Source organism: Canis lupus, chromosome 23 (genome assembly GCF_011100685.1).
Source record: "Canis lupus familiaris isolate Mischka breed German Shepherd chromosome 23, alternate assembly UU_Cfam_GSD_1.0, whole genome shotgun sequence".
NCBI lineage: Eukaryota > Metazoa > Chordata > Mammalia > Carnivora > Canidae > Canis > Canis lupus.
In genome coordinates, this window is record NC_049244.1 from 23740252 (window position 1) to 23754196 (window position 13945).

Genomic DNA, 13945 nt, shown 5'->3' on the forward strand with positions numbered 1-13945 from the left:
ATGTAGAGGAGAGGAAGCATAACCTCTGAAAAAGGTTTTCTAGAGCCCTGATGATAAAACCAAGAAATAAACTATGGCATTCCGACAATAATTCCAAGAGCACTTGAAAGTGTACAGACATTTCAATTTTAAGAAAGCAGACTGAAGAGAGATAGAGGGGAAAGAGGGGGGAGAAAGGAAGGAAGTGGGGGGAAATATTTTTAAAACGCCTACAAACCTCCATACCCTGAGAAAAGCATTGTGAATAACTCAACATAATCCTTCCAGATCCATTCCTGTTAGTACCTATTAAAATGTAATATTTTCTCAACTGATAAATGAGATTATACTTATGATGCTGTTCTTAAGCCCGCATGCCTGCATGGGAAAGACCGCCTTCCATGCAGGTCTCTAAGGGTGCAACTGAGGGCTCAGCACATCACATATGCTACACCAATCAGACTCCATCCTCTAGGGATGTAAATCCTTCTAAGTCAATACTCACAGGGACAGGGGCAGGTGGAGCTGAATCATCCAGTGTTGAGTGTCCTGGACAGAAGGCTTACAAATTTTTGCAGCTAAGGTTCCATGGACTACACTGAAAACTGGGTTTCCCTTTGTTTTCAGCTTCTGGGTACTACCAGTATCCTTTTAAAACAGTTTTCTTATTTGAGCAGAATTCATATCTGTTGGTTGAAGTGAAAGAACTCTAGTAGCCTGGTAATACTACTACTAACAACAAGAGCTAGTAGTAATGATGAAGGAGCAGGGCTAGCTGAGGACAAAGCATAGCTGATAACCCACAAACAACCCCTACCCAGAGTGGGATGCCTGTGACATTCTTCAGGAAGCTTCCAGTTGTCTTAATGTTAATGCCTTGTTATAGGGAAAAGCAAGGCCTCCAGTACCTTGTATGTCCTCCTTAGCATATGAAAATCTCCCTTTTGCTTACCTCCCCCAACTCCTGGGTATATATAATCAGCCACTACTCACAGGCCCAGAGCAACAGCTCTTCCTGCCCGTGGGTGCTTGTCCCTGTACTTTACTAAAACCACCATTTTGCACCAAAGATGTCTCAAGAATCCTTTCTTTGTCATCAGCTCTGGACCTCACTTGTATTCCAAAACTTCATCAGTAATGCATAATAATTTGCCAGGTACTGTGTTTTATCTCATTGAATCCTCACAACAATTCTATGAGATAAATACTACTATTAACTTCGATTCAGAGCTAAGAAAGTGGAGCTCCAGATGAAATAGCATGTCCCAACTCACAGTGACTGGTTGCAGAGCCAAGATTTGAATTTGGCCTGGTGGATCCTTAATTTAGTCCTAAATTACAAAACCTCCAATTAAATTGCTTTATGACTTGCTTTTTTTCATTAATAATGTTAAGAATGTCTTTCCATATTGGAAAATATATCATCTTAATAGCCATATTGAATTTTTAATATAGATTTTCATAATTCAAGCAATTATCTCCTAACAGTGGGATATTTAGGTTGTTTCCAGTTTTTTTAATATCATTGATATGGCTATAATAACTTTATAGTTTAATTTAAGGGCACATCTTAATTTATAGGTAGGTTAAATTTCTGGCATGGATTTGCCAGGTCAAAGGATATGTACTTTTTTTTCCCATTCTTGATTATGTATCATCCAATAAGGGTATTTGTTTTCAAAGCTTGTTAAGAAATATAAAAGGGAACAAAGTTGGCTTTTCTTTCCAAAAGGCCATTTCTGCCTTTGGGCATTCATGTGTGTTTACATGCTCAGAATGGAGACAATCTGTTCAACTAAGAAAGAAGACTTCTGTTTTTAAATGTTAATTGATGTAAGATAATTGGATTTCCCAATCAATACCAAATACAGTTCAAGCCCAGTGGTTAAGAAGTTTCTGAGCCAGTTTTTTATTGCATCATATTTCCTGAGGCAAATTCTAAAGGGCAGTCACTCAAGGATCAATGGTGAAAAAGGTAAGTTATAAGCAAAGGTATTCTGTGACTGCTGGAATCCTTCCTTTGCACGGCTGTTTCAAACATCAAACTTACACTATTTTAGACACCATTTATACAACGATGTAATTATTAGTGTGTTTATTTCTTTTGAGAGATCACGGTTCTCGATTTCCTTTCTCAGAAAGTCTAGTGCAGTAACTTCCAGGGAAGATCACATTATCTACTTTTTTGCTCTATAAGTATTGAAATACTCTCCAGCTGAGTACAAAATAAAATTAATTCAGACTTGGCCTGACACCATGCTACCTTGAAGGCTGATGCTGTATCATTTGATATCACCAGGAAGATTGAGAGATGATGTCAAAAGAAGGCACCGACTTAGAAAGGGTGAGGGGGAAAAGCCACTTCATTGAGAATGTTCTACATGGAGCAATACTGGACAGTAAACAGGACAGAGATGTTCTATAGGAGACTAGATAACTAAAGGTGGAAAAGTAAGTATAATATGCCAAGATGATCCTGTATGAACTAGAATTTTAATATCTAGGGAAAGCTACCCGTTAACTTTTATCTACTCTAACCAAAGACAATTTTAAAAATTTTATCTTAAAACTTGTATCAGGACAAGAACATATTAGCACAGTCCCATTGAGTAACTCTGGCAGTCTATCTTGCCAAACTGACAATGATTATCTTGCAGGGATAGAGATAAGAAGGTTGAAAGGGAAAACACAAGTAAACATTCACCAAGCACAACCCCAATGAAGAAAGAGCTACCAGAAGCAGGAAACTAAAGAATATAAAGATAAAATGTAGCACTTCCAGAAAGTTCAGGGAATCAGAAAATAAAATAATAATAATAGTAGTAACAATTAGACAAAGAACCAGTTGGTTGAGCTTTCTACCCTGGAGATGAAAGACCCTCAGGCCCCCATCAGAATGAATCAGGACGTGTTACACTTCATTCTAGCTCAGTTGACCTGTTTCATCTTATCTGGCAATCCCCCAGTCGAAGCCAGCTCTTAGGGAAAAGGGGAAGAGATGGATAAGGAGTCAGTGCAAACAGTGCAGGGCTTGTCTCCCATAAGTAAATTCATGAGACTAAATAGACTCTTTTGTTACTGCCTCGCTTAGAGGTAAATAGCATGCAAGTTTGGCTAACACACAGAATTCAGCAAGTTAGAACTTTCAGGCAACATTAAAGTTCCCTTGAAGATTTAGGAACTCACCTAGGGCATGGCTACAACTCCGGCAGGATTCTGTTAGACTGACGATTATTTGCTGCAGATCAGCTCTGGGGGGAGTGGGAGAAGGGTTGGGATTTTTCCAGCCATTACATTTACAAGACTCCTCGGCCTGAAAAAGGAATAGAGAGAAAATTAGGTAACAGCCAGCAATGGGCTCAATGCTTTACCCAAGATCAATACACACTAGTTATAAGACAGCTCCCCTCCCCATTCCTGACTAATTTCCTACATACGCACAAGAAACAAAAACAGAGAAAAAGGCAAAGAGGCTGTTTGATCTAGACATTTCAGTTTTTAATGTCTTTTTGTTGGTTTCCTTTCTGCTGGCTGGAATCCGAGAACTGCAGCTTACACAGCCACCCCGTGCCCTTTACTACCATTGCCCCCAAGCAAATGTCCTTGGAGTGGTGAGTTCCAAGAGAGTCCATCCATAAAGCTTGCCAAGGTGACAAGCCAGACTGTCCTGATGTCCCTGGAACACAGCTGGGGCCTCGGCCATTACTGAGCCTTTAGCACTTGAAGGCCCCAGCTGCAACTCTGCCCCATGGACCAGAAGGGAAACTCGCCAAACTGGGGAAGTTAGCAATCTCAGGGACACGAGGAGGGACACACCCAGCTAAAGCCACATTTGCTGGCTCCTCCGGGTCCTTAGTAGGCTCCCAGTTTTAGAAATGGAGAGGGCCTCACAGTGCAGTCTGGGGTTTCCATCTAGGATACTTCTCAGGTTCCTTGTACTAGAACACCAGTATGTATTATTTTAGCAACGCTTACCAGAAATCTTCCCTACTCTTCACATTTCCCTACCTTTTCTGAGAACACTGAATATGGTTTATGTTTTAGCCTTTTTGTGGTGACTTGGGTTATAAAGTGGAGGGCAGAAAGATATCAACTATTTTTTTTGATATCAACTATTTTCAATCATAAAAATAACATGTAATATAGCTGACTGTGGGTAAGAGCTTTCTGTGTACACTGTCCAATATAGTAACCACGAGCTGCAATTGGCTGTTAAGCACATGATATATAGCCAGTCCAAACTGAAATATGCTGCAGATATAAAATATCAGATGTAGAAGGGTAATGTAAAAACAAATTGGTTACATGTTGAAACATTAATTTCACATTGGTTACATGCTAAAACATTAATATTTTAGATGCATAGAGTTAAATAAAAGATATTAAAATTCATTTGACCTGTTCATTTTTACTTTTTTAATGGGGCTACTGAACATTTAAAATTACATATGCAGTTCACATGCTACTTCTCCTGAATAGCACTGGTCTAACAAAACAAATGGCACAGATTTTTGTGCTTTGGTTTTGAGTTAGATCTTTGATCACAGGTGTTCTCTTCCTGCTTCTTACCCTTCCCAGTCTCCAAACCCCATTGCAGATGGCTGAAGTTAGTAAAATTTTATGTATAGAAAATGACAGGATAGCTGCTACTTTAACCTCATGCAGAAAATTCTCCAAGACAGGGACAGTTTCTGAAAAGTGTATACATCTAGAAGAGTGAGAAAAGAAAGAATAAATAATTGGCAAAGGCAAGATGGCAGGTGAAAGAAGGAAAATATGTTTCTGAAGATAAGTCCCTATGCTTTTGAAGATAAGTCCTTTTCAGTAGGCCCTGCAAATGCTGGCAAGCCCAACCTGACTGCTTCTCACATTTTATCATAGTGAGGATGGAGAAGGCAAGAACAAAAACAGCAATTTAGTAGCACAAGCCCCAATGAGTAGTTCAAGTGACCCTCTTCGGTTTGGCCAGGCATCAGGCAGGACCTGACTGCTAACACCACTGCTCAGTTAACTAAGCTGAGCGGGACCTTGAAATTCCCTACTTCAAAGGATGAGCCATTCACTTCTTTAGAAATCAGAAAGCTCTCAAGGGCCATGTTTTTGAGAAGGACTCTCATGAGAACTTGCATCCAAGAAAGCATCCCTATAACCTTTGTAGGGATGGAAGAAACCACCCCTACTATGGACCACTCTTCTCCTAACAGTGGCCTATCTTCTTCAAGGGACTCCCACAGCCTCTGGATTTTCTGAGTAGTTGGTCTGATTCAGCTACCCCCTTCCACAAAAGCCTTTGGTAAAAGAAAGAAAAATGATGACAACAGTCCCAACAAATCAATTAAATACAGTCGGACAAACCTAGAAGGAGAAACAGCAATGGCCCAAAACCTTTGAGTCTGTAGAACTAATTTCCAAGCCAAAGAACTACAATGAATATTGAATCATTTCATTTAACAGTATGTATTGAGGGCCTACTCTGTGCCAGGTACTTTTGCTAGGTATAGAAAGGAACAAATAAAGACCCTGCCCTTGGGGTGGTGATGGATTGGGGAAAATAGGCAACACAAATTTAACAAATTACATAGCATATTAGAAAGTGACAGTGCCAGGGAAAGAAAGATGAAGAGATGTGTAAAGTGGGGGCTGAGGGGAAAGTAGAATCTGGGGAAATCTGAGGGGAAAGAGGGTAGAATCTGCAATTTTAAGTAGGCCTTTATGAGAAAGTGGCAATATAGCAAAGACTTGAAGGAGCAAAGGGAGTTGACCATCAGATATATGGTGGAAGAACATCCCAGACAAGCAGAACAGCCAATGCAAAGTCAAGAGTGGTGGGCTTGCTCAATGGAGGGCAAAGGCCAGCATGGCAAGAGCAAAATGAGCAAAAGAAAGAGCTGAGTTGGAAGTAGGAGGAATTCTACAAGGCCTCACAGGCAATTAGAAGGACTTTAACTTGGTTACTTGAACTGTCATCTCTCCTTACCCAACAGGACCCTCTAGTCTTGAAACAGGGATAGGAAGAGAATACCAGGACACAAGGCCAGATGTTTCCAAACTCATTTCTTTCTTTGATTTTTCTCCTTTCCTCATTTGTATAAAGACTCCTCATTTTCTCTTTTCCTTCAGCATTACTCGCAGAGGCATCCATTTTTCTGTCACTAACTTATAGTAGCAAATCATCCTACTCCCTTTTTTTTTTTAAAGATTTATTTATTTATGTATTTATTTATTTATTTATTTATTTATGATAGACATAGAGAGAGAGAGAGAGAGAGAGAGGCAGAGACACAGGAGGAGGGAGAAGCAGGCTCCATGCCGGGAGCCCAACGTGGGACTCGATCCCGGGACTCCAGGATCACGCCCTGGGCCAAAGGCAGGCACTAAACCGCTGAGCCACCCAGGGATCCCCCATTCCTTTCATTTTTAATTTCTAATCCAGGACCAACTACGCATTCCGATACACAGGGAAGCACAATAATTAATCATACATTCCAGAATTTATAAATCCCTTTGATATCTAGATGGAAAGCAACTCTGATATCTTAGTCAAGGCCCACCAAGAGAACACAGGATTCCCTGGAATTACCATAAATATGCCAAGTTGTCTAGTTAAGAGTATCATCACTTACTAAGGCCCAAGATTAACTTTAGGGCTAGAGATCCAGTGGGTAATAACTTCAGTTCAAAACCCCAGGAATTATGTAATCTGGGATTATGTCCTCATTCACCTAGGTAACCACATTAACTTCTTACAAAAGTGATAGATTTTGCATCTGGGCACATTAGCAATCATAGCCTAGGTCTGTATGGGCCAGAATAAAACTACTCACAGCCAGCATTTATAACTCCAGATTCTCAGACAGTGACCCAGTGAGACATGAAGTTCCTCATTACAAGGAAGCTTGAGAAGCCAACTTGCCCTGAATCAATCAAGAAGCATTGTTGGCCTATGTACTCCACCTCTGCAAGAGCCATCAACTTTGAAAACAAAACACTTTGTGGTTCAAAGGTACGAGTCTATGGGTAAGAAATCTCTCCATATTGTGCTTGGGGTTGAAATCCATGGGATCGTACCATAGCTTTTCACTTAGGACACTGTTAGGAATGAATTATCTCAGAAGACAATGCTAACGGGGAATGTTTTCTCTGCATTTGGAGGCTGGGCAAGAAGAATGCAGAGGCAAAGTGAACTCTTCCCACTCTCTAATGCACTATTTATTTCTTCTTCAAACACTGAGAGCCTACTACATGTCAATCATAGGACCAGTTACCTCAGACACAACAAATTTCTGCAGAAATAAAAATCTAGGGGCGGCTGGGTGGCTCAGTCAGGTAAGTATCCGACTCTTGCTTTTGGCTCAGGTCATGATCATAGGGTCTAGGGATCAAGCCCCACATAAGGCTCTATGCTGAGCATGGAACCTGCTTAGGATTCTCTCCCTCTGCCCTGTGCATGAGTTCTTTCTCTCAAAAGAAGACGAAGAAGGAGAAGGAGAAGGAGGAGGAGGAGGAGGAGGAAGAAGAAGAAGGAGGAGGAGGAGGAGGAGGAGGAGGAAAGGAAGGAGGAAGAAGAGGAGGAAGAGGAGGAAGAAGAAGAAGAAAAATAATCTATACAGTGGTTCTCAACCTTTGAGGCATATTAGAATTACTGGGGAGCTCCATTAAGCCTGATACCCACAATTGACCCCAGACTAATTAAATCAAGATCTCTGTAGATAGATCCCAGGCATCAATATTTTAAGCTGATTGAAGCACATTGATTCCCATGTGTAGACAAAGTTGAGCATCTCTGATCTAAAAGGAAGAGTTACTAGTAATGGATCCATGAAAAAAATGCTCACTTGGAGCATCTGGCTGACTCAGTTAGTGGAGCATGCAACCCTTGATCTTGGGGTTGTGAGTTCAAACCCCACCCTGGATGTGGAGATTACTTAAAAATAACATCTTAAACACAAACACACACACCCTAACTAGAGCATGTCAGGAAGATCTCTACAGACAAGGAGCCCTTCAAATGGGATGAGAGGAGGGGAAGAACAGTTCATTTCAGAACAGAATATGTGTGCTTGGGAGCATACTTCTTATTCCTCACCTCCTGTCAAGTTAAATATGTAGGTGCCTGCGCTCTCCAAAACATGTTTATGTAATTTGAGACCAGTGGTACTGCCCTGAAGCCGGGTGATAGAGGAAAAAAGAGGCAGGTTAACAACTTCTCTGTGTCAGAATTTTCTAAGATTTTTACGAAGGGGATAAAAGAACATGTATAGTTTAAAATTCTAAAATCATCAGTATAAACAAATATAAAATTACTTTTTCTTTTTTAGAGCCTGTCTGCTTGTCCCTTGCTTTTTTTAGTCATGACACTTATCTTAAAAATTCAGCCTAAATTAAAAACCAAAGGCTGAGAACCAGTGGCCTAGGAGAGATAAGATTTTGATACTGAATCAAATAGGTGAATACTTGTGCCTCCTGAAGCTCTGCTCAGCAAATAGATTCCTGGAAATTTTCCCAGATAGTCGCGTGGAAAGAGACAAGATCTTCCTGCAGCAAAATCTATGAACTAGAACGTTCTTGCAGGCTCTACTGCCTTCCTTAGACTGTGGAGGAGCAAAGAGGCCAGGGATAGAGAAAAGGGGCCAGTGGAAAAATATGAAGTTTGAGGCTATCCGCCCTCATACAAGAGATCGGCCGCCAACTCTGGGAAAGAGTTCTTTCTGTGCACTCTTGCAAGGGCTCTTTCGCTTTCTCCACTGCCCCTCAACACCCTGCCCTCAACCAACCCACAGCAGCAACAGGAGAAGGAACACAGGCAAAACTGGGACAGCAAAATGTTTCAGCTTAGTTTGAAGTTGGTAGAAAAGCCTCAGGTGATAGTATACAGCACAGTTGCTGTGGTCAAGAGGAAAGGACTTGTAGTTTCAGAAATACAGTTTCAAATCTCCAACAATCACTAGGTGAACTTAGGTGAATCACTTAACTTCTCCAAGCTTCCTAATCTATAAAGTGGGTTTTAAAATACCTATTTCAAAAAAAATAAAAAAATAAAATAAAATAAAATAATAAAATAAAATAAAATAAAATAAAATAAAATAAAATAAAAAATAAAATACCTATTTCACAAGACTGTTGGGGCCTTAAGCAATTAATGTGGGTAGATACTGAATAAATGGTAGTAATAATGATAATATGCTAGGAGTACTCTGTTAGGTGAATGGTGAGGTCATGATGAATTATGACAATTAATACCTTAAAGAAAGGACTTGAGGATGCAACCAATGGAAGCAGTTTGAGGATACTGGCCCCAATTACTATGAAAGAGGCTATAGCTCTTACCTAACAAAAGACAGGACAGCTTACAATTTACCTAAAAAGTTATGCTCCTTAAAGAATAAATCAGCTCCATTTCCACTATAGGTGAGAGCAGTGGGAAGTTACTCAAAGGCTCACTGGGTGATCTTGGTGGACATTTTTATAACAAAGCAGAGGTGAAGAGAAAGAGATGGCCAGATTACATATACACAATCACCTAGTAAGAATACAATATATCAAAACCTATGGGGTATGGTCAAGGCAACACTTTAAAGAGAACCATACATCCCTAAATGCATTTATGGGGAAAACGAAGATTAAAAATAAACCAACTATTCATTCAATTCAATAATCTAGAAAAAAAAGTAACAAACTCAAGAAAAATTGACAAAAGGAACTATGTTAAAAAAAAAGGGGGGGGGAATCAATAACAAAATCACATACCTAACCAGTATAATAAATTATTGATTTTTGAAAAGACCATTAAAATAAACTCTTGGGGCACCTGGGTGGCTCAGTGGTTGAGCATCTGCCTTTGACTCAGGGCATGATCCTGGGGGTCCCGGGACTGAGTCCCATGTCAGGTTCCCTGCAGGGAGCCTGCTTCTCCCTTTGCCTATGTCTCTTGCCCCTCTCTCTCCCTCTTTCTCTCTCTCGGTCTCTCATGAATGAATAAATAAAATCTTTAAAAAATAAAAATAAAATAAAAATTTAAAAATAAACTTGATAATTCTAATGAAGGCGGGGGGGGGGGGAGAACAGTGAGAAAGGAGACAAAACTACAAATATTTATTTATTTATAACTAAAATAAGTACTATAGGGGTGCCTGGATGGCTCAGATGGTTGAGCATCCACCTTCAGCTCAGGTCATGATCTCCAGGTCCTAGGATCCAGCCAGCGTTGGGCTCTCAGCTCAGTATGGAGTCTACTTCTCCCTTTCCCTCCGCCTCTCTCCCTGCTTACACCCTCTGTCTCTGTCTCTCTCTCTCTCTCAAATGAATAAATTTAAAAAGCTATAAAAATAAAGTAAGTACTCTGTAGAACTTTACATCAATAAATATGTAAAACTAGATGGAACAAGTTACTACTAGGAAAATATAAATTATCAAACCTGATTTAACTGGTAGTAAAGTTTTCTGACAACCCTAGAAGAAGATAATGAAAAGGTAAAGATCTAAAAAAGGCCCAGGATCAGATGTTTATATAGTTAAGTTTCAGTTAACTCTCAAGAATGATCCAAAATAAATACCATGTGAACCACATATAAAATTTTTAATTTTTTTAGTAGCCACATTTTAAAAAGTTAAAACAGTAAATTTAATTTAAGTAATAAAATTATTTAATATAACACATCTAAAATATTACCATTTAGACATGTAATAAGAATTTAAAAATTAAAAAAAGAATAAAACATTACTAATAAAACATTTTACATATTTTTTACACTAAGTCTTCAAAATCCAAGGCATACATGACAGCACATTTCAATTCAGACTAGTCATGTATCAGGTGCTCCATGGTCATCTGTGGCTAGTGGCTACCATTGTGGACAGCAGGGGACCACATTATTCCTTTGAACTGTAAATTGTTTCAGAGCATTAGACAAAGATGAAAAATTCTTGTCATTCTATGGATCCAGTATAACCCTGACACAAAAACAAAGATAGCAAAAACACTGAAAAGGTCACTAGCCCAATATCACAACAAAAAAATAAAACTAAAATAAAATATCTGCAAATTAAATCCAACAGTACAAAATTAAAGTCATGTATTTTAACTGGCATATAATAACTAAGTAAAGTTTATTACAAGAATGCACAGATAATCATTTTAAACAAATTATTTTAACAAATTAAGAAAAAACAATTACAATTGATGTCAAAAAAGCTGATCAATTTCTGATTTTCAAAAATAGCAAATTTGCCATAGAAAAAAATTATCTTAACTTGAAAACAAACATTATACTAAATAGACACACGTTCCTATTAAAGTTACCAAAACAAAGAAGCTCTCATTACGTCTACTGTTCAACACTGTCCCGGAAGTACACAAAAACTATAAAAATTGCTATACAATTCTTAGAGATTATCAAAACCTTTATAAAGAAAGCAATAAATTGGCTGGATAATAAGATCAACATATAAAACTCAGCAAATTTTCTTTATATCAGCAATATATATCAACCCCTGGTAAACGTAACAGGAAAAAAATCATCCTAATAGCAAAAGCCATCAAATACTTAGGAAAAATCTTTGAGGAGATGAATACTAATGGCCAATAAACCTATAAAAATTGGTCAAAGTAACTAGTAATGAAGAAATGAAAAATTAAAGGCCCTGTGCATATATTCTCAGACTAATTAAATTGGCAAAAATAAATAAATAAAAGGTTGATGCTGATATCTAAAGGTGACCAAGATGTGAGGAAACACACACCCTCTCATATATCATGTGTGGGAAGAGACACTGGTACAGCCTTTCAGAAACCAAACTGCAATGTTCATGGCTCTTTGGCCCAACTGCACTACTTGGAAGTTTTCCTACAGAAATACTCACATGTGCTCAATATTTGTATACCATCTATTAGAGCAAAAGAAAAATATACATCGGGTAAAATGTGATCAATAAAATAATTTATTAAACTATAGAGATTTGTACTACAGACTATTTTGCCACTTTTATCCATATGGCTGGGTAGGCTTGGAACCTCTCTAGGTCCTAGTAAAAGGCTGAAAAAGCAAACTATAGAACAATACAAAGCATAATCCAATATCTCTTATTTAAAAAATAAGTGAATAGGCAATTTAAACATATATGTATTTGGATATACAGAGAAATGAGACATATAGACTTACGGGAAGAGGAAGAGAGACAATCACATTGTACTTTATATTCTTCTCTATGGTATTCATATTCATGGGTTGTTAATTTTCTTTAACATTAATTCATCTGAGAAGAGATTGTAATTCCAGAAAAATTCCAACAACAGTAACAGACTCAGTATAAATCAGTTGTGGGGGAGGAAGGGTAGAAACCACATCCTTATCACAAACCACATTTAAGAATTCAAAGATCCAAATTTTTTTCCCCGTGGGGTTGCTTATAAAACCCTTTACTGAGGTCCAAGCCAAAATGTAACAAGCCTGCAATTCTTGGAGAAGACAATATAGATTTCCTAGAGATATAAATCTTAACTTCACTATTGCAACAGACTTAGAGTCATCAGCCCAGAAAGAAAAAAGTTTATTCCCCTTCTTGTCTTAACATGACAAGAGAAGAATGGCTGTGTTCATGGGGGGCTGAAAATGGGTCACAGATCTCATGGCAGAGAGACTGTCGAATAATAAAGACTTATATTGCCTTTCCTAATAAAAAACGTTACATCCCAAATATTAACCACACTTGTTTAATAAGCTACTTGCCATAGAAGTGCTTAATGAATTCAACGAACAATAAACACTTAAAAATGTAACTGAATAAAGGACTTTTCTTTCAGAACTGGCTCACTTTGCTTCCCCCGCTGAGTCCTGGGATCCCAGTAGCTTTCACAATGTAGACTTTTATTTCCTTTGTTCGGAACAACTGAGACTTTCTCCAAATAAAGAGAAATTCCCTGAAAACTAATAAGAAGATAAAAGGACAGAGAGCGCAAAGGAGAGAGGAAGAAAACACAGGCAAAACACTGAAAAGTATAAACGTTTTGTCAGCCCCACGGCACTGCCACTGTGCTGGCCAGTATGTGGCAGCCAGTCACAAATGGGTATCCTGTCTTCAAAAGGTAGCAGGTCCAAGGTAAGATGCTTTGTTAAGTGTAAAATAAACACCAGATTCCAAAGGCTTAGTGTCAAAAACAAAAGAATGTTAAAATATCTAAGAATTATTTTCTATTGATTACATGTTATAATGATATTGTGGAAATATTAGGTTAAAGAATGTATTAGAATTAATAAAATTCAATGGTTGGTTTTTCTTTCTCCTTTTTTAATGTGTTGGGGTGGGTGGAACAGTGTTCCCCTAAGTGCATGTTCATTGGAACCCTAGATAGGCTCTTTTTGAAAATAGATATGATTTTTTTGTAGATACGATTTACTTAAGGATATGGAGATGAAATTACCCGAGACTTAATCTGGGCCCTGAAACCAATAATTGGTGCTTTTATAAAAGAAAGGAGAGAGAGATTTGAACCAAGTCATACACACAGGCCAAGTGAAGACAGAGGCAAACACTGGACTTATGCATCTATACATCAAGGAATGCCAATGACTGCAGGAGGCAAGAAAGGATTCTTCTGAGAGCCTTCGGAGGAAGTATGGCCCTGCTGATATCTTGATTTCAGACCACTGGCCTCCAACACTGTGAATAAGGCAAGTTTCTGTTGCTTAAAACTCACCTTGTTGGTGATAATTTGTCACAGCAGTCCTAGGAAACTATTACATGTAGCTACTAGAAAATGCTGAGTTACATATGTAACTCATATTCTATTTCTATTGGACATCACTGCACTAGAGTTTAAGAGGAATCTATCCTCCAAAACCCAAGTATTTGCTATGGACCCTAACAGCTTATGCCTAGAATAGTCCCAACATTTCCTAAGTGGATCTAAGTAGTTCAGGTTATACCTCTCTGAGATTATCTGGAAATTCCTTGAGCTTGGCTCACTTGT

At 38.5% G+C, this 13945-nt stretch overlaps 1 protein-coding gene across 1 annotated transcript in view; it reads right to left on the reverse strand.

The window, feature by feature from the left end:
- The window catches only part of KAT2B (lysine acetyltransferase 2B), a 99547-nt gene that overhangs the window by 64987 nt on the left and 20615 nt on the right, over positions 1-13945 (reverse strand). Inside the window, 1 exon segment of the mRNA XM_038570735.1 lies at positions 3166-3292. Coding sequence (XP_038426663.1) covers positions 3166-3292 — 127 coding nt within the window.